The 27,842-nt window shown below is 54.4% G+C and overlaps 3 protein-coding genes across 4 annotated transcripts; all 3 read right to left on the bottom strand.

Moving 5' to 3' along the window:
• Positions 1–77: 77 nt before the first annotated feature.
• On the bottom strand, positions 78–10,681 carry Tnnt1 (troponin T1, slow skeletal type). 2 transcript variants are annotated; one of them, XM_052713080.1, is made up of 11 exons: positions 10,585–10,681; positions 10,340–10,372; positions 9,243–9,264; positions 6,055–6,118; positions 5,692–5,808; positions 5,284–5,361; positions 4,738–4,851; positions 3,926–4,035; positions 2,656–2,746; positions 2,517–2,557; positions 78–212 (listed from the first exon to the last, which is right to left on the bottom strand). In XM_052713080.1, exons 1-11 carry the CDS (start codon positions 10,661–10,663, stop codon positions 167–169), a joined length of 795 nt encoding a protein of 264 aa, XP_052569040.1. In that variant the 5' UTR covers positions 10,664–10,681; the 3' UTR covers positions 78–166. The 2 variants fall into 2 exon arrangements, with proteins under 2 accessions (XP_052569040.1, XP_052569041.1); XM_052713081.1 differs by having other exon boundaries at positions 9,243–9,261.
• Positions 10,682–14,865: 4,184 nt separating this feature from the next.
• Positions 14,866–18,661, bottom strand: Tnni3 (troponin I3, cardiac type). Its single transcript, XM_052760359.1, has 8 exons — positions 18,651–18,661; positions 18,366–18,378; positions 18,133–18,204; positions 17,661–17,702; positions 17,235–17,366; positions 16,722–16,811; positions 16,099–16,275; positions 14,866–15,015 (listed from the first exon to the last, which is right to left on the bottom strand). The coding sequence occupies exons 1-8, from the start codon at positions 18,659–18,661 to the stop codon at positions 14,932–14,934; spliced, it is 621 nt and encodes a 206-aa protein (XP_052616319.1). The 3' UTR covers positions 14,866–14,931.
• Dnaaf3 (dynein axonemal assembly factor 3) lies at positions 18,660–26,562 on the bottom strand. The gene is made up of 12 exons (XM_052713513.1): positions 26,499–26,562; positions 26,309–26,397; positions 25,616–25,758; positions 24,894–24,987; positions 23,743–23,900; positions 23,269–23,451; positions 22,813–22,938; positions 22,583–22,705; positions 22,150–22,267; positions 21,029–21,140; positions 20,803–20,877; positions 18,660–20,724 (listed from the first exon to the last, which is right to left on the bottom strand). The coding sequence occupies exons 2-12, from the start codon at positions 26,391–26,393 to the stop codon at positions 19,737–19,739; spliced, it is 2,205 nt and encodes a 734-aa protein (XP_052569473.1). The 5' UTR covers positions 26,394–26,397; positions 26,499–26,562; the 3' UTR covers positions 18,660–19,736.
• Between the last annotated feature and the right edge of the window lie 1,280 nt (positions 26,563–27,842).

The raw sequence follows: 27,842 nt of genomic DNA, 5'->3' as shown, positions 1-27,842 counted from the left end.
TCTCCCAGGCTACATGGGGATGTCAGGCAACCCACAGCCAGCCACGCATAATGACAACACAGAAGGACTCAAGCAGATGTCGGGAGAGCCTTTATTTTAGTGACAGACGGGACACACTCCAGCGGCTCCTGGGCTCCATACGGTGGTGGGGTATGTCCTGGTAGTCTCACTTCCAGCGGCCTCCAACTCGACCCTTCCCAGCCCCCTTTCGGCTGAGGGAGAAGAAGGTGGTGTCAGGATGAGGCTCTGAGCCTCCCTCCGAGATAAGCTGAACACAGCGTCTTTAAAATGAAGGAAGTCCACTAAATACCCACCCCCATCCCGAGGAAAAGAGTGGAGGCCACTAGGGCTGTTTCTCTTTTTGCAGTGCTGGGCATTGGAGTCAGGGCCTCACACATGCTAACTAAGTAAGCACTCTACAGTGAGCCAAACTCCCAGCCCCTCACTGGGGGACTCTAGGCAGGGGCTCTACCACTGAGCCACACCCCAGCCCCTCACTGGGGGATTCTAGGCAGGGGCTCTACCACTGAGCCACACCCCAGCCCCTCACTGGAGGATTCTAGGCAGGGGCTCTACCACTGAGCCACACCCCCAGCCCCTCACTGGGGAACTCTAGGCAAGGGCTCTACCACTGAGCCACACCCCAGCCCCTCACTGGGGGATTCTAGGCAGGGGCTCTACCACTGAGCCACACCCCAGCCCCTCACTGGGGAACTCTAGGCAGGGGCTCTACCACTGAGCCACACCCCAGCCCCTCACTGGGGGATCCTAGGCAGGGGCTCTACCACTGAGCCACACCCCCAGCCCCTCACTGGGGAACTCTAGGCAGGGGCTCTACCACTGAGCCACACCCCAGCCCCTCACTGGGGGATTCTAGGCAGGGGCTCTACCACTGAGCCACACCCCAGCCCCTCACTGGGGAACTCTAGGCAGGGGCTCTACCACTGAGCCACACCCCAGCCCCTCACTGGGGGATTCTAGGCAGGGGCTCTACCACTGAGCCACACCCCAGCCCCTCACTGAGCCCTGGCATCTCTTTCAGGTAATGCCCAGTTGGTGGTTGGTGGCCATGTGGAGTTGACTTTCTTGGGTTAGTCCAGAGAACTTGTGTAAATTTATCAGTCAGGAGCTTGAGGGTGAAGGAAGGGTGAGCTGAAAGTGGTGGATGGGCAACAGGGCTCAGTGAGGCTGGAACCGTCCAGAAAAGGCTAGAAAAAGACCGAGACTGAGCAGGAAGCAGCGAGAAGCCTGGACCTGGAGGAACACAGCAGCAACCTCTGTGCTGAAGAGGATGAAGAGGGGGATCACCAAGAGATTGAGGACAACCTGGGTTGTATAGCAAGAACTTGACTTTTAAAAAAAAATCCAGGTACGACGGTTCTGTAATCCCTGTGCTTGGGAAGTGGAGGCAGGCAAGTGTCAGGAGTTCAAGGACAGCCTCAACTGTGAATGGAGGTCAAGGTCATTCTGGCTTACCGGAGACCTTGTCTTAATAACAAGAAATAGGGATAAGGAAAGGGGGCAGGAAGTGGAGAGACAGAACGAGGAGGAGGAGGAGGAAAGAAGGAAGGGGAGAGGGGGGAGGGAGGGAGGGAGGGAGGAAGGAAGGAAGGAAGAAAGAGGGCCACCGAGATGGCGCAGCAGGTAAAGGTGCTTGCAGCCAAGCCTAAGACCTGGGTTTTATCTCTGGGACCCACATGATAGAAGGAGAAATCCAACTCATCAGGGTCATCCTCTGATCACACTTGCACCATGGCATCCCACACGTGCGCACACACACACACACACACACACACACACACACACACACACGCACACACACACTATGTGAATGTAATACAAAAAATGTGTAAAAGAATATATATTCAGGAAGAAGGAGATGGAGGGAGGCAGAGAGGGGGGGAGACTGATACCTGAGAGCTGATAAGGAGGAGCAAGAGATTGGAGGGCAGGCCAATAATCCCAGCACTCAGGAGGCTGAAGCCAGAGGATCAGGAGTTCAAGGCCAACCTCAGCAACCTAGTGAGACTGGGCTACGTGAAACCTTGCCTTAAAAATAAGTGGACAGACCAACAACAACAACAAAACCAGGAATGGTGAGTCATGTCCATCCTTCCCACACACCGCTGACTTGAGGCAAGAGGATCGGCTACAGGTTCAAAGAAAGCCTGGGCTACATAGTGAGTTCCAGGCCAGCCTAAGCTACTAAGGCCCTGTCTCAAAATAATAAACAAACGAAACAAACAAATGAATAAACCCACGAGGACAGATACAGAAAGGATGTCTCGGGGAGCCAGGAACAAAGACATAAGATGCCAAAAGGGTGGTGGTGTGCAGAAGCCACGGAGGGAGGGAAGAGGGAGGAGGGAGGAAGGAGGGAGGAGGGAGGGGAAGAGAGAGGGAAGGAGGGAGGAGAGGGGGGAAGGAGGGGAGAGGGAGGGAGGGAAGGAGGGGGGAGGGAGGGAGGAGAGAGGGAGCAGGGCAGGCCTTAGGTGGAGGCTGGGGGCAGCGCTTACAATTTCTGGGCGTGGCTGATGCGGTTGTACAGCACGTTGATCTGTGGAGAAGGGAGCCAGGCTAGGACATGAACGCCCAACAGAAGCCCTGCTGCCACCCCTGTCAGCGAGCCCGGACCCCAAGAGAGGCAGGTCCCACCTCGTATTTCTGTTGTTTCAACTTCTCCATCAGGTCAAATTTCTCGGACTCCAGCTGGTGGATCCATTCTGACAGCTCCTGGGCCTTCTCCCTGGCAGGACGAGAAGGACTGGGATGCTGTGTTCTGGGCCCAGAGAGGTTGAGACACCTACCTCAAGGCACACAGCAAGTCTCTTTGAGTTTGGTCTAGTTGGTATGTTGTGGACTATTACTTTAACTAGGTAAAGATGTGTTATATTTGTTTATGTTGTGGATTATTACTTTAACTATGTAAAGGTGTGTTGTGTTTGTTTCTGTGCAGTTGTTGAATTATGTAAAGATGTGTTGCTCTCTCCCCTTGCCTGCCTAAGGCACTTGGTCTAATAAAAAGCTGAATGGCCAATAGCTAGGCAGGAGAGGGGTAGGCGGGGCTGGCGGACAGAGAGAATAAGGAGGAGGAGGAGGACTCTAGGCTGGAGAGAGGGAGAACAAGAGAGAAAGAGAGGGAGACGCCTGGGGCCAGTCAGCCAGACACGGAGTAGGACAGAAAGAGTGAAAGGAAGGCAAAAGCCCCCAGGCAAAATGGAGATGAAGAGAAACAGGTTAATATAAATGATAAGAGCTAGTGGGACCAGCCTAAGATAAGGCCAAGCATTCATAAGGTGTCTCCATATCATGTTTTGGGAGCTGGTTGGTGGCCCAAAAGAAAGCCAGCTACATTGGTACATTCTTGTTAAGACTGGAGGCTGAAGGTTTTACAGTGTGGCCACTTTCTGAAGTGGAGGTCTCCCGAAGGAGAGAAAGAAGTGACGGCTGGGAGCCCCCAGTCAGAAAGCTGTTTGGTTTTTATTTATCACTTAGGTATTTATTTAGTGTGTGTCTGTGTGTGTCTCTGTGTGTGTGTGTGTGTGTGTGTGTGTGTGTGTGTGTGTGTGTGTGTGTGTGTGTGTTTAGTTTTGATTGCTGAGACAAGGTCTCGTGTAACCCAAGCCTGGCCTCCAGCTCAATATATAGGAGGTCAGGTCAATATATAGACCCCGAACTGCTGATCCTCCTGCCTCCACCTCTTGAACGCCAGGATTCCACCTCAGTGAGGGAGGGGGCACTATGAACGCCGGACTCTACAGGCCATGCCCGTCACAGGACAGCTTGCGTCTGTGTGACCCTTTGAACAGAGAAAGCAACAGTGGCCCAGAAAAGGAACGCCACTTGCCTGAAGTAACACAGCACCAAGGCTCGGACAGGAGTACCACCCGTGGAAACCTTGCGAGAGCCACAAACAAGCACCTACCGGAGCTGGTCCTCCCCCATGTAGTCAATGTTCAAGGGCTTTTTCCTCTCAGACAGGATCCTGAGCTTCATCTCCCGGCCAGTCTGCCGCTTCCCACGTTTCTGTTCCGCCTGGAGGGGGAGGAATCCCAAGCCAAGAATGGAACCTGGAGGCTAAATCCACTCAGGGTCCTTTGATCATGGCCAGTGCCCCCACCAGATGCAAGGGGCCCAGGTTCCAGCCTTTCTCCCCAAGACCCAAGGCCCAGGCTCCAGCCCTCCTCCCCCAGACCCAAGGGCCCAGGCTCCAGCCCTCCTCCCCCAGACCCAAGGGCCCAGGCTCCAGCCCTCCTCCCCCAGACCCAAGGTCCAGGCTCCAGCCCTCCTCCCCCAGACCCAAGGGCCCAGGCTCCAGCCCTCCTCCCCCAGACCCAAGGGCTCAGGCTCCAGCCCTCCTCCCCCAGACCCAAGGGCCCAGGCTCCAGCCCTCCTCCCCCAGACCCAAGGTCCAGGCTCCAGCCCTCCTCCCCCAGACCCAAGGCCCCAGGCTCCAGCCCTCCTCCCCCAGACCCAAGGGCTCAGGCTCCAGCCCTCCTCCATCAGACACGGGAGTACAGGCCACTCTTCTTCCCTTACACCCAGGCACCACCAGAAGGCTTTGTGAACGGAAGGGGATAGACATTCAGCAGATAGCCACGTGTTATCTAAAGTGACAGCTACCCCTGAACGGGCTCAGCGGGCTCAGTCCTGCTCCTCAGAACCAGCACGCTGAAGCTTCCCTTCCCTCCTCCTCCTTGTAAACGCAGACCCCAGGCTTCCACAGGCTAGACTCACCTTGACCAGGTAGCCCCCAAAATGAGCCCCCATGTTGGACAGGACCTTCTTCTTTTTGGCATCATCCTCTGCCCGCTTCTTGGCTTCCTCCTCCTCCTTCCGCATCTTCTCTTCCTGTGAAAACAGAAGGGTTCCCTCCGTGTGGCCCTGCAGACCTGAGGGAGGAAGACGCTAGCCTGGGTCGTCGATGGCTCAGCTCCATAATGAGCGCAGACGGGGCCACCGAGGGATCCACTCCTTAGCGTGATAGATAGTGCAGCGAGCCTCAGATTCACAGAAATCCTCTTGCCTCAGCTTCTCCAATGCTGGGATCGTAGGTCTGACCCCACGCACCCAGCAAAGCTCAGTCTCTGTGCTATGGCTGGAGTCTCTAGATCCAGCCATGCCTGAAGCTGAACCAGCAGTAGACTTTGAAGTTTATATGCAGTTCATCCGTTCATTCGAGAAGCCCGCATGCTATACCTTACAGGGCCTTTGTGAGAGCCACAGAGAATTGCAAAAGCGGGAAAGGAGGTATTCTTCTCTAGCGAAAGGACAGACGCCTACCGCCAGCTTGGCCTGTCGCTCTCGCTCCTTTTCGGTTCTGAATCGCTGCTGCTCAGCTCTCTCTGCGCGACGCCTCTCCTGGGGGGGGGGGTGGAAGGGAGGATGATGGGGGAGGGGGATCGGAGGCTAGCCTCTCCCCCAAACTATCCCTCCCTCCACCAGTAGGCAGCCAGAGAAACAAGTGTGGTTTCTTTTATTTCCTTTTCTGAGATAGTCTCATCTAGCCCAGGTTGGTCTCAAACTCGTGGCAATCTGCCTGCCCTGGTCTCCTGAGTGCACGCCTGCCTGGCAGAAATACACACTGGAGTGCAACCACCCGGGGTCCCCATTATTTCTCCCAGAGACCCCAAAGCACTTCACGGAGGAAGGGAAGAGGAGGGACTGAAGGACCCGGCCTCCCCGACTCACGATGCGATCTTTCAGCGCAATGAGTTCCTCCTCCTCCTTTTTCCGCTGCTCGAAATGCACGTCAATCAGAGTCTGCAGCTCCAGTAAGTCTTTTTCCATGCGCTTCCGGTGGATGTCCTGCAGAGGGAGCCCGTGAGGCCGTGGGACCAGGCCCCAGAGCCGCCCCTCCCAGCCCCAGGGGATGATTGACAGCCAGCTGGGATGGCTTCCGGCAGATGTCAGCAAAGCATTCCTTGCTGACAACAGGGCACTGGGGTAAATCCAGGCATTTCAAGAAGGGAGCCAAGAGGGGCACCTATCAGAATGGGCCCAAGGCGCCGAGGAACCAGCGAGTACGTCTGGAGTGGGACACCTGTCGCTTACATCAAAGTCCACACGCTCGCCCTCTGGAATCTTTGGGGGGATCAAAGGAGGCACCACGGGACGGCTGTGTGGACAGAAGCGGATAGAGATCATCAGCAGGCCGGCCTCCCTCACCCACCTCACTACATGCTGTCCAAAGTGACAGCTGTCCCTGAGTCCGTGTGGAGACCACAGTCAGAGAAATGTAGTTTGAGTATGTTGGGTTTAATAAAAACATGTAAGACTGTTCGTTTTGCCTGTTTTGACATACTTGTGAAAATGGGCAGGGTCTGATGACACAACCCTGTCATCCGATCTACTTGGGAGTCAGAGGCAAGTTGCCTGGTCTAGAGGGAAACTAAGGCCAGCCCTGGAAACTTGTGAGACCCGGCCTCAAACTAAAAAGTACAAACAGGGCTGGGGGTGTGACTCAGCAGTAGAGCATCTGCCTAGAAGCCCCCGGTGAGGGGCTGTGAATGTGGCTCAAGATGGAGCACTTGTCTCAAACATATAAGGCCATAGGTTGAATCCTCTGCATTAAAAGGGGGGCAGGGAACCGGGCGGTGGTGGTGAACGCCTTTAATCCCAGCACTCGGGAGGCAGAGGCAGGTGGATCTCTGTGAGTTCGAGGCCAGCCTGGTCTACAGAGTGAGTTCCAGGAAAGGCGCCAAAACTACACAAAGAAACCCTGTCTCGGGGGGAAAAAGGGGGGGTGTGTGGCAAGGAGGACTGGAGAGATGGCTCAGTGGTTAAGAGCACTGGCTGCTCTTCCAGATGGACCCGGGTTCAATTCCCAGCACCCACATGGCAGCTCGCAACTGTCTGTACTCCAGTTCCAGGGGATCCGATGCCCTCACACAAACATGTGTGCAGGCAAAACACCAATGTGCACAAAATAAAAATAAATAAATTTTTTTAAAAGGGGAGGCAGGGATAACTCAGCAATCAAAGGCCCAAGGGCCAAACCTGATGATCTGAGTTCCATTCCCTGGGACCCACATGGTGGAGAGAACTGACCCCTGTAAGTCATCCTCTGAACTCCACACATGCACATATGCCTTTGTCCTCACACACTCACACACAAAATCAATAATAAAAATTTTTTAAAGCTTAAAATGTACTGCTTTCATATAATTTTTATACATGCTCCTAGACACTTTGTTTTCTTTTAAAATGTTTTTCTTTAATTGTATGTCTGTGCAGCATGTGTGTGGCCAAGTGCCCAGAGAGGCCAGAAGAAAGCATCAGATCCCCTGGAACTGGAGTTACAGATGTTTGTGAGCCACCACGTGCATGCTGGGAACTGAACCCAGGACCTCTGGAAGAGCAGCTAGTGCTCTTAACCACTGAGCCATCTCTCCAGGCCCTAAAATTGTATTTCAAGGGTAAGGATGGAGCCCAGGGCTCATGCATACTAAGTTCCATAAACTTCCAAGGTTTATCTTCTCTAAGTAACTTAGGGTTACCCCAGCTGTGTAAATGCCCTGCTATTGGCTGTTTAACAGCAAGAGTGCACAGCTGTAACAAGGAAAGCTTCGGCATGTTCAGGACACCCACAGTTTCTTTTAATAGATGAGATTTGAGATTGACAAACCCCACAGGTGTTGAGGTTGGAATTTCCAAGGCCACTGTACTGAGGGTGCACGTGAGGATGCAGTGTGAGGATGCAATGTGAGGATGCAGTGTGAGGGTGCACGTGAGGATGCAGTGTGAGGGTGCAGTGTGAGGGTGCATGTGAGGGTGCAGTGTGAGGGTGCAGCGTGAGGATGCAGTGTGAGGGTGCATGTGAGGGTTCAGTGTGAGGATGCAATGTGAGGGTGCACGTGAGGGTGCAGTGTGAGATGCAGTGTGAGGATGCAGCGTGAGGGTGCACGTGAAGGTGCAGTGTGAGATGCAGTGTGAGGATGCAGCATGAGGGTGCACGTGAGGATGCAGTGTGAGGGTGCAGTGTGAGGGTGCAGCGTGAGGATGCAGCGACACTGTGCCCAGCTCACACTCTTTCCCAAGACTCAGGTTAACAGACATTTCCTGCACAATTCATACGTCACCACGCTCCATGCCTTGGCAGGGTTCATCCACTTCCCTAAGGTGGCGGTGTCTCTACCGGTCATTGGTTGTCAGTCCCAGAAACCCTCGGAAACTGCCCTCGCCTCCTCCTCCTCCCTTCCCCGGCAGCTCTCTAGCCCCTCGCTCTAGTCCCTTGACCTGGAGCCTCTGTGCTGTGCCCCTTTCTCCTAGGGTCTCTAAACCTTGGCCCTAACATCACCACCCCAGGCCTACTCTCAGCTCAGTGAGCTTCCACAGCCTGCACTGGCCTCCCTGGCTTAGCCATACTCTCCGAATTACCTGGTTCTGCATCCTGACTGGAAGATAGATAGATAATAGATAATAGATAGATAGATAGATAGATAGATAGATAGATAGATAGATGATGGAAGATAGATAGATAGATAGATAGATAGATAGATAGATAGATAGATAGATAGATAGATAGATAGATATAGATAGACAGATGATGGATGATAGATAGATAGATAGATAGATAGATAGATAGATAGATAGATAGATAGATAAATGGAGATAGATGATTGATTGATAGATAGATAGATAGATAGATAGATAGATAGATAGATGGAGATAGATGATAGATAAATAGATAGAGAGATAGAGAGATAGAGAGATAGATAGATAGATAGATAGATAGATAGAGAGAGAGAGAGATAGAGAGAGAGAGATAGATAGATAGAGAGAGAGATACACAGAGAGAGAGAGAGAAAGAGATGGAGATAGATGATAGATAGATAGATAGATAGATAGATAGATAGATAGAGATAGATGAGAGAGAGAGATAAAGATATATATTTCTGATCAATTTTGCCTGTAAAACCTGGCTCTCTTTGCCTACCATGTACCCAATAGCTTTTCCAACTAGCAAGGTCTCCATCCATCAGGATCCAGATATCACCTCCCTCAGGAAATCTTCCTTGATCGGCCTGGGCTGCCCCAGAGCTCCCTTGCATGCTGTTCTAGAACCTTATTATTATAGCTGACCTGTTTCACAATGCAGGAAGGTCCTGAACTTCTCTCTGTAAGAATTGAGGTGGGTTGTTGCAAGCCCTCATTTCTCTGCTTTCAGGTGCCCTGTCTCTACGGGTGGGAGAGCATGGGAGGACCGTCTTGTGACCCATGCCCACCCTGTAGCATCTCACCTGGGTTTGGGGCGCTCTTCTTCTGGTGGCAATGGAGGAATACAAAAAGATAATTAGCAAGAGTTGAGTGCAGAGCTTGGCACCCCTGAGTGGGAACCCAAGGGAGATCTGAGAGTCCAGTTCTGGGGGAAGGCCATTAAGAGAGCGAAGGGGAGTCAAAGTGGCCAAAACAGAGGAAGCGGGTCACTCGCATCAGATATACATTCTGCACCGGTGTGGGGTACCCCATCCCCAACTTCTGGAAACCCAAGAGAGCAAACTCCTGACTGAATCCTGGCTTCCCCATCGTACCCAGCAATAGAGCAGACCCCATCTCTTCTCTTCATTCAGGGACCCCAGATCTCTGTCCCCAGCCCCCTGTTCCTTTGGGACACAGACCCCCGCCCCCATATTCTTACAAGTACTCTGAAGTTCAAGTTCCTCTTAGCTCACGCCTGTAATCTTAGCACTTGGGAGGCTGAGGCAGGAGGATTGCTATGAGTGCAAGGCCAACCTAGGATATATATGCGGTTTCAGGCCAGCTTAAGCTACAGGTTGAGACTGTGTCTCAAAAAAAACAAAAACAAAAAAAACAACTAAATAAATAAACAAACTGAGCGTGGTGGTGAACAACTGTAATCCCAGCACTCGAGAGGCTGGGGCAGGAAGTTTGCTGCAAGTTCGAGTCCAGCCTCGGCTACGTGAGACCCTGTCTCAAAAACAAAACGAACAAAAAGTAACGTAAGACAAAAATAAGTTCAGGCCCCAACCTTCGAATGTATATGGGGAGAGATATAACATATAGGGTCGGGGGCCAAAAGGAGAGGAGATGGGGCACCTCTCCGACAACACTCGACTTTTCCAGTAAGCCTTATTCCAAGACTGGAATGAAGGCTTGTACAACAGCCCCTTTAAGGAAGGGAAAAGGATTAAAGACACGCAAGGCAATTTCCCTTCACGGCCACCAGAGGGCGCAGGGCCCTAGGGGCTTAAAGGATGAGGCTGGGCTGGGCAGGTTATCCAGGAGCCGATGGGGTGATGGTGGATGGCGGACCTGATGATGTCGGGGTCCCCAGACACCCCGAATCAATCCCAGGAAGCGAAGAAGCTATGGTTACCTCGCTCTGCCACCGGCTCCGGCTCCTCGGGGGCTGGGAGGGGCAGGAGGAGAAGCGGGGGGGGGGGGGGGGGGGATTGGGAGGTGTGGGGAGGTGGCAGCCACACAGTAGCATAGAGGGGTGGGGAGAGAAGCGAGATGCTGTTAAAGAACGGACCCAGGATCCTCCAACCCAACACATTGTTCCTTCCCTCACCCCCACCCCCACCCCAAGGCCTCCTAGGACCTGTGGGATTCAGGCCTCACCTTCCTCCTCCACCGCCTCCTCATCTGGAAGGAGTGTGGGGACACACAAAGAAGACGTTACATCCGGGATAAGGAGCATCAAGTGTGTACCAGAGACCTATGGGGTAGCCCCAGCCCTCCCTCCTCAGACCCAGGAGATCAGGCCCCAGCCCTCCTCCCTCAGACCTGGGAGTCCAGGCCCCAGCCCTCCTCCCTCAGACCTGGGAGTCCAGGCCCCAGCCCTCCTCCCTCAGACCTGGGAGTCCAGGCCCCAGCCCTCCTCCCTCAGCCCTGGGATCTAAGCCCAAGTCCTGGAGAGTGGGTTAAACAGGGTGACATCCGTGCCCCAGCTGTCAATGCAACAGGGAGCGTTCCCACCTGTTGCCGAGGTTTCCTGGGAACAGCTTCAGAACATCCCACCCTCTCCCCTACGCCAAAATGGGGCTGGACCGCCACACTTTCCCCTCAAGGAGCCGGCTCCTTCCTGCTTCCTCCACCCACTAGGCCACCCTCTCCTTGCTTACCTTCTGCCTGCTCCCTAGAGACGTGGACAAGGAGAGAGGAGAGAGAGGGGACAGTTAGACATCTCAGGCTGGAATGCTCTCTCCACATCGCAAGCCCCCCAACCCTGCCAGATGTCATCACTCACTCCTCGTAATCTTGTTCTTCCGTGTCCGACATTGTGGCGTGACCTGCAGACCAGAGGAGGGAGGCTGAGTGGGGCAGGGTTCCCGGGGAAGAAGGCTGGTGTCTGGACTCCTGGGTCTGGACCTCTGGGTCAGAGTAGGGAAGGCTAGCATCCAGCATCCCAATTCATGGAGGCCGGGCCCCAGCCCCGTGCCAAGCCTGCCTACCCTGCCCCCCTCGCCCGCCCCAGCTGTCTTCTTTTGTCCTGTGACAGGTTCATGAGAACCTGATCCCTGGAGGGATTAGGAGACGTTGGAAAAGGGACAGGATTTGAAGACAATAGCTGCCCCACCCCTGGTGCTATTTTGGGGGAATGTCACAGACAGAGAAACAGAGGACATTTCCCAATAAGGAAGTGGAGAAGCCGGGCTCCCCACCACCACACCCCTCTTCTACCACAGACCCCTCGTTTGCCCAGAATTCTTCCCATCGTTTATCTCTTTTCCCTTCCACGTACATTCTGTTCAGGGAAGGAGGGTGCCTCAAAAACAGCTCCATCCTGATCCCCTAAAAACGTTAACACCCCCCCAACTCTGCTTCTCTAGGCCTGAAAGTCCCCAGGTTGAGACCTTCAGGGCTCAGTTCCCACAGCTTCTGAGATCCAAGTCCTATGCCCTTGTTCTGTGAGACCAAGAAATCTCAGTGTCTCTAGATGCCCAATTCATACTAGGACATGTATGGGCACTTACATTCTAAGACTCCCAAGATTTGAGGGGGAGGCGTTGGAGGGGGGGTTGAGACAGGGTCTCACATAACACAAGCTAGCCTTGAACTCACTATGTAGCCAAGGATGACCTTGAACTCCTGATTTCTTCTGCCTCACAGAGTGCCAGATCACAGCTTGCACTTGGCTGATCCCCAGGTATGAGACCTCAGGGTATAAGATCCTCAAATAAAACCGGACACCCAAACCCAGAGGTCCCATTTACAGCTCCCTGAATTATGATGCCGCCATGCCTAATAGTTCTGTTTCTTTCTTTCTTTTTTTTCTTTTTTTCCATAGCAGGGTCACTCTGTTTCTCAGGCTGGCCCTGAACTCAAAATCCCCCTGCCTCAATCTCTTGAGCATTGGAACTTCTGGCCTGTACCACTAAGACCTCAAGCCCAAGTCTTTCCCCAGTTCCTCATACCTTGAGATTTCCCAAACCTTAATACAGGAGTCATTTGCCCTTCAAGCACAGATCCTGTGGTTCCTCAGCCTCTGAGACCTCCACAAATCTTTTTTTTTTTTTTTTTTTTTTTTTGAGATGGTATTATTTTGTAACCCTGAACTCTCTTTGTAAACCAGCCTAGACTCGAACTCATAGAGATCCACATGCCTCTGGGTTCCAAATGCCTCCTCCACCAGAAGAGCACCCCCAGAATCTGTAACCCACAAATCCTACCCCTCCACCCCGGCCAATCCAAGTCCTCCCAAAGGCTCAGGCTTAGCTGGGTTGCTGCTGCCTCTAATCTCCACACTCAGGAAGCAGAAGGTTGCTGCCCACTCAAGGCCAGCCTACGCTACAGAACGAGACTCTGTCTCAAAGAAGGAGAATGGGAAGGGAGGAAGAGGAAGAGAAGGAGGAGCAGGAGGAAGAGGAGGAGAAGGAGGAGAAGATCCTGCCCTCATTTTCACACCTGGTTCCCACGCCTGTCTGCTCACTCTCCCAAAGACATCAGTGTAAAGAACTTAGAGCCGGGTTACCTAAGGCTGGGTCCACTGATGCTGTAGAGGGCTTCTGACGCTTCTGAGGACAAGGACGCACCCCCTGGGTTTATAGCTAGATGCTCAGCCCCGCCCCAGGTTGGAGGAGGGGGCGAGGACTCCTCTGTTCAAACACCATCCTTCATGCTCAGAGCCTGCCCTGCTCCCTCTGGCTCCAGTTTGGGGGTCCAACACCTGCCGTCTGCTTCAAGATCCCTGTCGGAGTCCATCGACAAGGCTCTAGAATCCAGGCTAGGTCAGGCACCCCACAAGCTCTCTTAGAGCACCTAACAATATCCTGTGCTTTGGAGTCCCCAAGACTGGAAACAGTACAGGAAAAGGGGGCTTAATGGCAAAAAGGGGGGTCTAAGTGAGGTTCCTGCTTTTACCTCTGCCTGGCTTTTCTCAAACGTCTCCTATAGCCCCTGTCTGTGGCTTGCATCTGCATGTTCTCTCTGTGTGTGTGTGTGTGTGTGTGTGTGTGTGTGTGTGTGTGTGTGTTTCATTCCTCCATCTCTCCCCTCTCTGTCTCTGTCCAACTGTCTCCCCCTCCCCCCCCCCACCCCTTTGTCCGCCACCAGGATTCCACCATGGTGACAACAGGCTGCTAAAGCTGGGTAGCAGGTGTGGGGAGGAGGGAGAGGATGGGGTATCAGGCTAGTGAGCCCTCACCCTCCCAGCCCCTCCTCTCTCCATCTGACACAGATCTTTTTTAGTATCCTCCAGCCCCCCCCCCCCCCTTCTCAGCCAAGCCATGTCCTTGAACTCTAGGGAATCCAGTGACCGGAAAGCAGGCTTCCCATGCTCTCCGTCTGTGGGTTTGTTTCTGTGGGTGTTCAGGACTCTGCTTTCCCTTCTTGGGGCGCTCTCTCTCTCTCTCTCTCTCTCTCTCTCTCTCTCTCTCTCTCTCTCTCTCTCTCGCTGTGAAATTCTGTAGTTGTTTGTTTTCTTTTGTTTGTTGGGGGTGTGGGTGATGAAAGATTTGAGGTCTCACGTAGCCCGTGCCAGCCTCAAACTCTTTATGTAACTAAAGATACCTTGAACTCTTGACCCTCAGCCCTTCACCTCTCCAGCGCTGGGATTAACATAGTTTCTCCGTGGTTTGTTTTGTCCTGGTGTGTTCCTGGAGGTGTCTGTGTGTAGTCACATATAGCTCTACTTCTGCATCGATTTGACTTTCTCTATCCTTCCGAGTGTCCCTCTTTCTCTCTCTCTCTCTCTCTCTCTCTCTCTCTCTCTCTCTCTCTCTCTAGTTTTCTATTTCTGTGGGGGCTTTTCATGAGTTTGTTAGTTTGGTTGGTTGGTTAGTTTTGGTTTTTTGAGACAGGGTCTCACTATGTATCTCTGGCTGTCCTAGAACCCAGTGTGTAGACCAGGCTAGCCTCTGCCTCCCAAATGCTGGGATTAAAGGCACACACTGCCATACCTGGCTTAGTTTCCTATTTCTGTCTCTTTACAGGGTTTCCATCATCTGTCTGCCTCACTGTGAATATAACTAAAATATATATTCTATTTTTCTTTTCTTGGAACTTCAAAAAATTTCATTTTTAATTTAAAAAATGTATATGTATGGATAGTTCGCTTGTATGAACAGAAGCCAGAAGATGATATAGAATCCCTTGGGACTAGAATTACAGACAACTTTGAACTGCTAATGTGGGTGTTGGGAATCAAAGCTGGGTCCTCTGGGAAAACAGCCAGTGCTCCTAACCCCAGAGCCACCTCTGGGGCCCACTAGCCCATCTTTCTTTGGACTTAGCGTGTTCTATGCCCTCTGCAGAGGAGTCTATCCCATGTTAGAAACCCATGTTAGAAACGTGCCTGTCACCACACCCCTATATGGCTTTGGGGGGACACCAACCTTCGTTACCCCCACCTTTCTCATGCCTAAACTCCAGGGGAGCGGACACACACACACACACAGTCACTTCTAGTTTAGAGAGGTTTATTCCTCGGGAATATCCTCAGCACAAGGGGTGGGTGGGAGCCACGGCTCAGCCCTCAAACTTCTTCTTGCGGCCCTCCATTCCACTCAGCGCATCAATGTTCTTGCGCCAGTCTCCCACCTCCCGGTTTTCCTGGAGGTAAAAGGTCAGAAGTTCAGAACTCTTTCTGACATTTATCCCCTAAATATCCCTCTCTCTGCCACTTTATGCTGAACGCCTGTCCAAGAATCTGGTTCTAGAGCGCTTCTTGGCCCCTTAGACAATCAGGCCAACTTCCTTGCACCTCAGTTCTCCCCCATACACCTCTAGTCACCCCCATGTACTTCTTGCCTCCCCGATGCATTTCCTGTCTCCACTATGTACTTCTTGTCTCTCCCAGATGCCTCCAGTCTCCCCGCGGCACCCCCACTGCCCCCGGGCACCTCCATTCTCCCCGCGGCACCTCCAGTCTCCCCCAGGGGCCTCCAGTCTCCCCCCGGGCACCTCCAGTCTCTCCCAGGCACCTCCAGTCTCTCCCTGGGCACCTCCAGTCTCCCCCCGGGCACCTCCAGTCTCCCCCAGGCACCTCCAGTCTCCCCCCCCCGGGCACCTCCAGTCTCCCCCGGGCCCCTCCAGTCTCTCCCGGGCACCTCCAGTCTCTCCCGGGCACCTCCAGTCTCCCCCGGGCACCTCCAGTCTCCCCCGGGCACCTCCAGTCTCCCCCGGGCACCTCCAGTCTCCCCCGGGCACCTCCATTCTCCCCGCGGCACCTCCAGTCTCCCCCAGGGGCCTCCAGTCTCCCCCCGGGCACCTCCAGTCTCTCCCGGGCACCTCCAGTCTCCCCCGGGCACCTCCAGTCTCCCCCGGGCACCTCCAGTCTCCCCCGGGCACCTCCAGTCTCCCCCGGGCACCTCCAGTCTCTCCCGGGCACCTCCAGTTTCTCCCGGGCACTTCCAGTCTTCCCCGGGCACCTCCAGTATCCCCCGGGCACCTCCAGTCTCTCCCAGGCACTTCCAGTCTCCCCCAGGCGCCTCCAGTCTCCTGGTACTTCCTGCCCTTTGCTACTTCCTCTCTCCTAATGCACTGTCTTCCCTTTTGACGTCTTGAGTTCCCTTCATCAGTTGCTTCTCAGGAGAACCCCAAGAACATCTCTGTGTCTGGACCTTATTATGGTCGCGGCTGCTCAGACCCTCTCAAGCATCTGCCTTCCCTCTCCTCACCCTCTCCCACACTCACCTTCTCAATGTCTTCCTTCTTCACCTGCTTGAGGTGAGCCCTCAGGTCCAAGGACTCCTTGGCCCGGGTCCCCAACAGTGCCTGCATCATGGCGTCTGCAGAGATCCTCACTCTTCGCAGGGTGGGCCGCTTGAACTTGCCACGCAGGTCATAGATCTTCTGGGTCAGATCTGCGATCTGGGGGTGACCATATGGGGGAAATGGAGACCGACCCCCCCTTACCTCTGCTTCCTTCCCACACAACTCTTCTAACCTACAATTCCCCCTTATTCCCCCCTACCTTGCCTTCAGTATCTAAACTTCCGCCTCTCTTCCAGCCCTGACTTCCGGATGTTCCTGGGGGTCGGGGGGGGGGCCCATCCGTCAAAGTTTCTAACACAGCTCAGCCCAGCAATGTGCAGATCATGACTCGTTTACTACTACTCAATGCTCGAGTCACACTTCTCCACAGACCTGTTTATGCCACCACCCAGGCTCTGCCTTGCATGTGCTGTCTCTCGGCCCCGGTGCAGCCACACCACTAGTTCTATTAAACACAAGCGGCCGGAGCCCTCAGCCTGAAGGGACAGACCTGGAGATCTCAGTCTACTGTGTAGGTGCCCAGACTTCCCCAAGGCCCCCACCTCGGTGATGTTTTTGGTGACTTTTGCTTCCACATCGTATCTCTCTTCATCCACTTTGTCCACCCGAGCATGGAGCTGCCGGCATAAGTCCTGATGAAGAGATGCATGTGTGCTGAGGGAGGAGGCCTGGGCTCTACATCCCTGGGTCTGAGGGAGGAGGCCTGGGCTCTACATCCCTAAGTTTGAGAGAGAAGTGCTGAGATCTGGACTCCTGGACCTGAGGAAAGAGGGGCTGAAAGGAAGCGAGACTGGAATCCGGACCCCAGGAAACTTAAAGAAATGTGGCTAGGGACCAAGAATCCTGAGACTAGGCAGGCAACGGCTGGAGCAATACACTGGGTTTTTGATGTTGTAGCACTGTCTGTATGGCCTGGCATAAGGATTGCAGATCCCGAGCGGGACGGGAGACTGTGCTTTATGCTCCTGATACCCCAGGTTGGCCAGACCAGAGACGGGCCCCAGGCTCGGCTCGGCCCCAGGCTCGGCAAGAATCCCTGCTTTGTGAGCTGGTACCTGAAGCTCTTCAAAGCCCAGCCCATCCAGCTCCAAAGGCTGGCAACGAGTGCTCAGAACGCGCCCTTTCTCTCCACGTCGCTCCTCGGCCTCACGCTCCATCTCCTGCTTTGCAATCTGCAGCATCAGAGTCTACGGAATGGTTGAAGCAGACAACAGCGTCCCCCAAAGGCATAGGAATGAAAAATTTCCCTCCATCTTCCAGAGAGACAGAACATCCAAGTTGGTGTCTTTTACTCAAAAACTGTCTCGTTCCTGCGCGCGCGTGTGTGAGCGTGCGTGCATGCGAGTGTGTGTGTGTGTGTGTGTGTGTGTGTGTGTGTGTGTGTGTGTGTAGGAGGGGAGGGCAAAGATACACTCCCAAATGAGACCACGCCCAGAAAAGCTCCGCCCATCAAGGCCCTGCCCCTGCCAGCACATCATCACCTTCAGCTGAAGCTTCCTCGAGGCGGAGATCTTCGACTTTTTCTGCCAGGGTGACACGGAGAAAGGTCAGCCGGCGAAAGGTCCCGAAGAGGACACTGGGCGGGGCTGCAAGGCACCACCTCCCACTCGAGTACGCGTACATTTGGGCCACCCGTTCTTCAACTACTGAACGCTGAGTCCACCGGAAGCTTGGGCTGTGACTAGAGCTACACACTGCCTATCTATCCGCCGCTCCCCACCCCATCGCCTAAGCCTTGCTGTGGGCAGCGGAGTTCTGCCCACAGGCAGCTGTCACCAAGCCCAACCAGCACCTTTCCGAAATTCTGCCCCCACCCAAGTCGGGCTCCACCCACCAGCAGAGTGTGGCCACCCCTACCAAGGCCTTGGCGCCGCCCCTCCTTGGGTTCCCTGAGGATTCTGAACCCTGAAGCCCCGCCCAGCGGTGGCCCCGCCCTCTAGGACCCCGTCCCACCTTGGCGTGTGGCTCGGTGGCATAGGCTCGGTAGTTGGCAGAGGAGCGGCGTCGGACAGGGGCTGGTGCCGGCTGGGGAGGTGGAGCAGACTACAGTCACGACCCAAACCCTTCCACCTTGGCCTTCCCGGCACCCTCACCGATAGCGGCAGGCTCCCCCGCCCACTGCGTCCCAGTCCGCCGCAGCGCCCACTCTGGGTTATCTACTCCACTTCTTAGCTCAGGGCGCTCACCGCATCGCTGCTCCTGAAGGGAGAGAAAAACCGTGACGAGGCGATCACGGACGGGGGTCCCCCTGACCAAGAGGTTGGGGCTACTAGCGTCCACTCCTTAGGACCCCAGGAGTCTGATTCTCAAATCCTCGCCTCATTTCCACCCAGAAATCCAACCACCCTTACATTCTACCATCTCAGGCCAAGTGTCCAACCAAGTTGCGCCCTGGCATGGCCCCTGAAGACAGATAGCGCCTATCCCCGTTCCTTGGGGACTCCAGTCCCAGGTCCCCAAGATTCACTTACTCGTCTGCCATGCTGATCCCCCGAAGCAGAGAAAGGGATCAGGGATTCCTGGAGGGTCCTGGAGGGGTGTCCTCGGTGACCTTGGAGGTCTCTAGAGGTTGGGTCCCCTCTAGGCTGCTCAAGCCTCGCAGAGGACACTGAGATAAGGGGCGAGGACAAAGACTAAATATACTGCTGGCTCCTCCCCTGCCCAGGACAGGGGAGATAACGGTGTGAGGGGAGGAGTGTGCAAAGCCCCAGTTGGAGGACCAAGAGATCCACAGCCCTCCTCTTTCTGACTCTAGCGCCCCAACTCCCTCCTCCATCAGACTCGGGAAAATCTGGAAGCCAGCTCCCTCTTCTCTCAAAGTCCAGGGTCCAGGCTTCAGCTCCCCTTGTTCACACCCAGAAATCCAGGCCCCCTCCTTGCCTCCCTCACACCTAGGGGTCCAGGCCCTGGCCCCTCACTAAACTGCAGTCTTTCAGAGACCTACAATTTCCTGTCTCCTCCTCCAATTTTCGGTCAGTTTCATTACCCCTGGCGTGTTTAATTTGAACGTTCATGTGTAGGACTCCAGGTTGTGAAACAAAACCGAGTTCACTTGTAAACCCACAAATGGGGCTTCTACTGCCCCCCTTTCTCCTGGCACTGGACACCGACTGAGGACAGACACACAGAGGTGACCCTGCACTCTTTATTTGAACCACATGCAGGGGGGGAGATGTCCCTGTTGCTCCCAACAGTAGCATGTCAAGAAAGAAAGGCCCAAGGCAAAGGGAAGGACCTGGGACATAGGGTTGTGCCTCCAGCCTGCAATTAGCCTCGGGATAACTCAGAGAACAGTCCAGGCCACATACCCTACCCCCACCCCCCCACCGAACGCTCAGGAAAGGAATCTCAAATTCTAGTTATATCACTGGGGTTGAGAAAGAACGCAGAGTAAAACCGCATTCCAGCCAGCGGTGGGCTGAGGGTTGGTTTTATGAGCTGCTGTCAATCCTGGGGCCTGCTTTAGTGGTTAACTTGGTCTCTGGGTTTTGGAGGTGCGTTCACCATGGACATTGCCGGGGGTGGATTTATCACTTCCCGAGGGGGGCTAGGTCAGACTAGGGCAGGCCGATTGCTTCTAGAGGCAGGACCAGGGCAGCCTGGGGTGGGCTCATCGCTTCTAGAGGAAGAGCCTGGTCAGCCTGGGGTGGGCTCATTGCTTTCAGAGGAGGGGCCTGGTCAGCCTGGGGTGGGCTCATTGCTTTCAGAGGAGAGGCCTGGTCAGCCTGGTGTGGGCTCATTGCTTTCAGAGGAGGGGCCTGGTCAGCCTGGTGTGGGCTCAATACTTCTAGAGGAGGGGCCTGGTCAGCCTGGAGTGGACTCAATGCTTCTAGAGGAAGAGCCTGGTCAGCCTGGGGTGGGCTCGATGCTTCTAGAGGAAGAGCCTGGTCAGCCTGGGGTGGGCTCATCGCTTCTAGAGGAGGGGCCTGGTCAGCCTGGGGTGGGCTCATCGCTTCTAGAGGAGGGGCCTGGTCAGCCTGGGGTGGGCTCATCGCTTCTAGAGGAGGGGCCTGGTCAGCCTGGGGTGGGCTCATCGCTTCTAGAGGAGGGGCCTGGTCAGCCTGGGGTGGGCTCAGTGCTTCCAGAGGAGGGGCCTGGTCAGCCTGGGGTGGGCTCATCGCTTCTAGAGGAGGGGCCTGGTCAGCCTGGGGTGGGCTCATCGCTTCTAGAGGAGGGGCCTGGTCAGCCTGGGGTGGGCTCATCGCTTCTAGAGGAGGGGCCTGGTCAGCCTGGGGTGGGCTCAACGCTTCCAGAGGAGGAACCTGGTCAGCCTGGGGTAGGTTCATTGTTTTCAGTGGAGGGGCCTGGTCAGCCTGGGGTGGGCTCATCGCTTCTAGAGGAGGGGCTAGGACTTGGCAGGGCGCAGGTCCAGATTCCACAGCTGAGTCTCCACCACCCCGAGTTGAGTCCCCTAACTTGTAGAAGCGTGCAAAAGTCTCCGAGGGGATGGCTCCGGTATGAGGGGCGAACCCTGCGGCCCGCGCGATCTCCCCGACGCGGTCAGAGAACGCCTTCAACTCCTTGGGTCTCAGGTCCACCAAGTACCTGGTTCAGGAAACTGCATGTGAGGAGACTGGGCTCTCGGCCCAGCTGGGACCTTCCCACCCCGCTCCTCTGGCTCACCGAGCTAATTCCACAACGAGGTTCCCTCCAGGGGCCACACAAGCCCCAAGCTCGGGGCTGAGAAGATGGACCATCCTGCGGAGAGAAAAGGCTAAGAGTGGAGATACACAGGTAGGGACGAAGGCCCAGAGAGGGTGGAGATTGCAAAGCTGAAGTCTCCGGGTCCCGAGAAAGAAGAAACCGGGCCCAATCCTAGGTCTCTATGAGCACCTTGTGTCCCACTTACCCACAGGCTACGTAGAGCAGCTGGATCCGGCCCTTGTAGCAGGTCTTATGGTGGAGAGTCTGCGAAGAATCCAGAGGCAGAAAGTGCATAGTAAAGGGTTCTTGAGGAGGCGCTGCAAGAGAAGAAAAAGGTCAGTTCTGGGGCTTGGAGAGATGGCTTACCTGCTAAGAGAGCGTGCTACTCTTTAGAGACCACGAGTTTGGTGCCCAGCACCAAAACCCATGTCGGACTGCTTATAACCACCTCTAAGTCGTTTCTGAGGAGATGGCGCCCTCTTGTGGTCTCTGAGGAGCCTACGCGTGCGTGTGCATACACATATAAATAACTATGAATCTTAAGGGAGATAGTAAAATGACACACACAAGTGGTCAGACAAATAAACATTGGACGACCCTTGTTCTCTACTTTTGTTTTTTGTTTGGAGACAGGTTCTCATCTTGTAGCTGAAGATGTCTGGAATTGTTACAAACAGCAGGCATTTCCTCCTGCCCCAGCCTCCTGAATACTGGGACGGCAGTCAGGCACGGCCACGCCTGGCTTTCTTGGCTTTTTCTTTAAAATTATTTTTTTGGTGATCATGTGTTCCACAGTGTGCATGTGAAAGGTCAGGTGACAACTTTATGGAGTCAGCCCTCTCCTCCCACCTTTACTTCCGTCCCAGGGACCAGACTTGGGTTGCAAAGCTCTGAGGGCAAGCCCTTCTCCCTGCTGAGCTATCTTGTCGACCTTCCTTGTCCTTCTACAAGCCCCCTTTTTCACCCTGTCTCTGAGCTGGATTCCTGAAAATCTGGGGAGGTGGGCCCACGAGGCAGAGACTCCTTTCGAATAGAGGAACAGGCGCCGAGGGAGGAGAGAGTTAGGGAATGGAATAAAGGAGGGACAGCCAGAATCCATGTGGGGAGGGTGTCTAGGCAGGGATTCTAGACAGTTCCCAGTGAGACCTCTATAGAGAACTGAGAATTCTCCTACTGATGGCGCCAGGACTTAGGGAAGGGAGGGCAAGAGAGAAAAAGAGAATAAACGCCAACTAGAGGCCAACTGCCCAGGTATCCCAAATTAGCTCCATCCAAACTTGGGAACAAACAGCGCCTATCTGCAGCTTGCCGCTGTTGGCGATCTACCATCCGGCTCCGGCGACTTCGTCTCCTCCAGGTACCCCTGGATGGCTCTCGGGCCCCTCCAGGCGGCCACTTCTCTGAACAGCTCTGTAACATTGTGCAGCGTGATGTCGCTCGCCGTCTGCACAGGAGCAAAGGGGAGGGGCCCGGTGTTAGGCTGGGAGCCTTAGGGGGTGGGATAGATTGGCTGGGGCGGGGCTCACTCTGCACTGGTGACAGCTAGCCCCGAACTAGAATTCCTTCTCGCTTTTCCAGGGCTGGGTTTGGGACAGAGTAAGAGGACTGAATCGTAGCGCTCCCAAGGGGAGCCCCAGAGGTTGGGGACAGAGCCTGTTACTTGGAGACACCGGACCGAAGAGCGTCGGCGGGGCTCGGCGGAAGGGGCCGGGCTTGGAAGGCGGAGGGCAGGAACTTGCTCCCTGGACCGGCCACACACCTTGACTGGTTGTCCGTTACTCGTACGCAAAAGGCTCTGGTCGTCCGCCTCGATGCCAAAAGCCACAAAGGGGCCCGTGGCGATGTCCCCCCAGTACCCGCGCGCTGCCACGCGTTCCCCACGCTGGAAAAATAAAGGGGGGGTTAGATCGCAGGTGAGGTCCAAATTGGGGACCTTGGCTCATAGGTTGAAATAAAAGAAGCAGAGCAAGGCTGGGAGTAGACACGCACGTGGCTCAGGAGGCGACCCGATGCCAGGGTCCTGTTGGGCACGTGGTAAGCACTGGCGTCTCTGAGTTCAAAGGCAACACCTGTGTCCCGCCAGCGTCGGAATTCCTGGATGTGGATGACTTGGGCCTGGAATAGAGGGTGGGAAAGAAGGCCCTCATGAATCTGGTGTAGGAACCCCATATCTATACCTATACCTCCTCCCTCAGACTCAGGGGTGCAACCCCAGCCCTCTTTCCTCAGACCCAGGAGTCCAGGTCCCAGCCCTCTTTCCTCAGACCCAGGAGTCCAGGTCCCAGCCCTCTTTCCTCAGACCCAGGAGTCCAGGTCCCAGCCCTCTTTCCTCAGACGCAGGGGTCCAGACTCCAGCCTTCCTCCCTCAGACCCGGGGGCAAAGTCCCAGCCCTCTTGCGTCATTCAGGACTCAGACGCTGGCCACCTGTCCCTAGGCTTCCTCACCCCTCGATCCTGCAGCTTCATGCGCAGGTCCCAGTCGGCAACACCACGCCGGGCATCATAGCGAGAACCCAGGTAGTGGCGCAGCCTCGAGTCCCAAAGGCGACTCATGGGGAAGACCTCAGGTCCCTTCTCCCCGCCTGACCAGAAGCGGAACACGGCCTCCAGGGCATCCCGCTCGCGGAACTGCACAGCCAGGGACGCATGGAGAGAGAGAGAGAGCCAGAGATACAGGGAGGGTTCCCCTCAATTCCATTACATGAGAATGATTATGGGGATGAGAGAGAGAGACTCAGAGAGCAAAGGCTTCCCTAACCCTACGCCCCAATAGTAGGAGTCACAGAGGTGGGATTAGGACCTCCACACCCCAGCCTGCTCCAGCCCCTCAATTCCTCTGAACCACTCATTTCCACTCTTTTGCAGCCACCCAATTCCAGGCCATGCTCCCTCCAGCCCAGAGGCGGGTAGATCTGGCACCTTGAGAGGCCGGAGGCTGAGCCAGGGTAGTTGCTCCTCCAGGTGATCCGGTTCAGGCACCAGATGGGCCAGGCGGCTAGACTGGGCGCGCACAAAGGCAGCTACTGAGGGTCGCAGGAGCGCGTTCCCCCACAGCTCCAGGAAGGTCTCACATCGCTCTGGAGGGAGGTGGGACGGATGAGGCAGGAGGGAAGACAAGGCAAACATCACCAGTTCAGGAACTGCAGCCACCACCCAGCGCTGCGGATCGAAGCTGGGACTTCACCAAGGCAAGGCAAGCTGACCTATCTCCTCCTCAAGCCTCTTTTCACGTTTTGTTTTGGTTTGGTTTTGGAGACAGGGTTTCTCTGTGTAGCCCTGGCTGTCCTGGATCTCACTCTGTAGCCCTGGCTGTCCTCAAACTCGCAGAGATCCACCTGCCTCTGCCTCTCAAGTGCTGGGATCAAAGGCATGCGCCACCACTGCCCGGCCAGATGACAACTTTCAGGAGTCAGTTCTCTCAACCCACTCATGTGAGTCCCAGAAATCAAATTCAGGTCATCAAGCTTGATAGCAGGCACCTTTACTAGCTGAGACATTTCCATAGCCTCTGTTTGTTTTTTAAAATGACATTTTATGCATCCCACAGAGCCTAGAACTCTATGTAGCCAAGGACAACCTGAAATTTCTGAGCCTCCTAGCCACCTCCCCAGTTCTGTGACAACCTGTGCCACCATACCAAGGGGTTACACCCCCAAGGTTTGTTTTATTTACTAAATTATTTTTATATTTTATGTGTAAGTGCTCTGCATGTACACATGCATGCCAGAAGAGGGCATCAGATCCTATTATATATGGTTGTGAGCCATCATCATGTGTGGTTGCTGGGAATTGAACTCAGGACCTCTAGAAGAGCAGCCAGTGCTCTTAACCCTTGAGTCATCCATCTCTCCTGCCCCCTTATTTTGTGTCTTTGAGACAACGTTTCACTATGTTCCCTGGCTGGCCTGGAACTCACTATGTAAACCAGGCTGGCCTTGAACTCACAGAGACCTGCCTGCCCCTGCACCATGCTCATCTCCAAAATTTTAAGTCCCATCATTGGAAGGCCAGCATCTTTGAAGGGAGAGGGAAGAGCCCTGAGTTTGGATGCTAGAGTCTCAACAACTGACCTTGGAGCCCCATCTTCTCTGGTTCCTCGAGGGCTAGGCTGAAGATCAGCATGTGTCGAGCCACGGCTTCCAGATTATTCTCCAGCACATAGAACTGGAGGAATGGCAGACAAGACAGTTCTGCAGGTCGAGAGGCCAGAACACTAGCTTCCTGCACCGCACCGCCCCCCCCCCACCACGGTGGTGGAACACAACCAGGAGCCTTGTACAAGCTAAGGCAGCGCTCCACCCCTGAACTACAATTCCCAGCGCTCTTTTTCTATTTCCCTTCCTATTATGAGGCAGGATCTCCCCGGGTCATTCTTGAACTCGGGCCTTTAACTCTCTGTAGCCCAGGATGGCTTTGTACATGAGATGCTTCTCCTGCCTCAGCCTCCTGAGCAACTGTGATTACAGGCTTGAAATACTAGCTCCAGATTGCCAGTCCCTTTCTTCAGCCATAAGTCTAGAGTCCAGATCATCCCTCACATCACACTGGATACCTGGTCTTGGACTCTCCCTCTTTCTGAAGCCCAGGAGCCCCCAACCCCAGGCCCTTACCTCCCCACAACATGGGTCTGAGACCTTCAGCTTCCACCTCCTCAGACCCCACAGCCTACTCTCAAGTCCCTTTTCCCCTAGGACCTGGAAGTTTTAATGCCAATCCTCTCTTCTCTCAAGGGCTGGGGAATCTGGGCTCTCAGTTCTTCCGCCCCATCCACGACCTCAGAATCCCAGCTCACATTGAATCTCCTGCGAGGCCAGAGTGCTGCTCTGGACAGCGTCCGCAGCATGTGTCGCCCATCCACAGAGCCTAACAGCAGGACATCCAACTCCGGGATCTTGTGCTCTGTCTCTGCCAGTGACTCTGGGTCCACCGGAGGACCTGGCAAAAGGATAGTGGGCAGGGGCCGGCTACTTAATACCTTTCTTTCTTCTTCTTCTTCTTCTTTTTTTTTTTTTTTTTTTGCAAGACAGGGTTTCTCTGTGTAGCTTTGCGCCTTTCCTGGAACTTGCTTTGTAGACCAGGCTGGCCTCGAACTCACAGAGATTCGCCTGCCTCTGCCTCCTGAGTGCTAAGATTAAAGGCGTGCGCCAATACCTTCATTTCTTGAAGTGTTTACAGAAGCTGCAAGAATCCAGCAGGCCTGGTCCCCCAAGCCTGGGTTCCAAAGGCAGCTGTACCTCTACATTATGGTATTCGGTATCATCAAAGAAGATTCTGAGGGTGCCCTTCTCCTCAAGCCATTTAATTTAGGCGCGCGCGCGCGCACACACACACACACACACACACACACACACACACACACACACACACACACACACACACAATCAGCATCCCCTGCCATGGACACAAGTACTGTGAGGTCTGTGCACATGGGAGTTGGAAAGGACCTCTGTCTAAGACCGTGTGTGGTCCTAAGGTAGAGACTCACTTTCAGCCTGTAGATCCAGCGCTGGGGACAGACCCCACCAGGACACAGAGCCGAAGCCGGCGCCGGAGCCAGCAGGTGTGGTCATCGCCCTGCGGGGACAGGGATCCTGGAAACTCCACATTTGTCCACCCCATCCCTTTCTCGCTGCCCCTCGATTCTTACCCCTTCGCCTCCAGGTTGATCCCCTCACCTTTACCCTTCCAAATATCCCTGGATGTGGCTCTTCTCCCGCAGAGTGCTGGGCTGAGCTCCAGAAAGCCTGCACAACTGTCTCCCAGAGGCTCCGCCCTCTATGAGCAGTCAGCCAATGGGAGCAGACGGACTTGCATCATTGCTATCAACTGACCAATAAATGTGAAAAGGCTCCGCTCACTACTAACTTTTGACCAATAGAAGCGCCGGGGGCGGCCGCGAAGTGGTCCGGAACAGGACGCCGGACGCGGTTGTCATGACGACAGCCCGGCCAGAGAGGGTGGAATTTGGATCTGTCCAAATTTCTGGAAAGGGAAGGGCCTAGCTTGCTGCTTCAAATTAAATCAGAACTGAACGAAATCTTTTTCTTTTTTTTATCCTCTCTTCTTACTTTTTCTTTTCCTTTTTTGGGGGGTGGGTGGGTGTGGGTGGGGCGGGACAGAGTCCCTCTGTATTCTAGTTACTCCAAACTCGTGGCAATCCTCCTGTCTCAGTCTCCTGAGTTCTGGGTTTAAAGGCGTGAGCCACCACCCCTGGCTTTGAATGGAATCTCTATGAATCCAAATTATAGCACGGAGCCCAGACTCATGCCTTCAGATCTGTTTTATTTTTTTTTCTTTCACACCTGGGCTCTGACTGAATACAGGCCTCACCGGATGCAAAGCAGGATCCTGCTCAGTAAATTTTCAAATTATGTGATCAGGCTGCTACTCACAGTCATTACTAAATATCAAATCCTTAGCAGACGCTGTGGCGAAAACTTGTAAGGCCAGCAGCACTCTGAAGGCAGAGGCAGAAGGATCAGTGGTTCGAGGCCAGCCTGGTCTACATAGCTTATTCTAGGCCAGCAAAGGCCACATAGTAGGACTCTGTATATTAAAAACAAACAAACGAAACTCCCCGCCTCCCCCGCGCCCGCCCCGGAGCTGGAGAGATGGCTCAGTAATTGAGGGCATTTGCTGCTCTCTCAGAGGACTGGAGAATTCAGTTCTCAGTACCCACATCAGGGGGATCATAACTGTACTTCCAGCTCCAGGGGATCTTTGGGAACCCACAAACACTCTCCCCCCTCTCTCAGGCATCACCTGCACCCCTATCAGCTGTTCTACAGGCTACAGGTTCACAGGACAATGACGACTCCCATATCAGCATCAGTGTCCCTGCACCCACGTTGAGAGCTGGGCAGGGCTTAGCTCATGGCTTAGCTCGCAACTAATTTTCATTCTCTCTGTCTCTCTGTCTCTCTCTCTGTCTCTGTCTCTCTCTGTGTCTCTCTCTCTGTCTCTCTCTCTCTCTCTCTCTCACACACACACACACAAATAAATAAATAAAGCAATTTAAA

The sequence above is a fragment of the Peromyscus californicus genome, unplaced genomic scaffold (assembly GCF_007827085.1).
Source record: "Peromyscus californicus insignis strain IS unplaced genomic scaffold, ASM782708v3 Scaffold_4__1_contigs__length_199733344, whole genome shotgun sequence".
In the NCBI taxonomy this organism is placed as follows: domain Eukaryota; kingdom Metazoa; phylum Chordata; class Mammalia; order Rodentia; family Cricetidae; genus Peromyscus; species Peromyscus californicus.
This window is presented reverse-complemented; position numbering and strand designations above follow the sequence as displayed.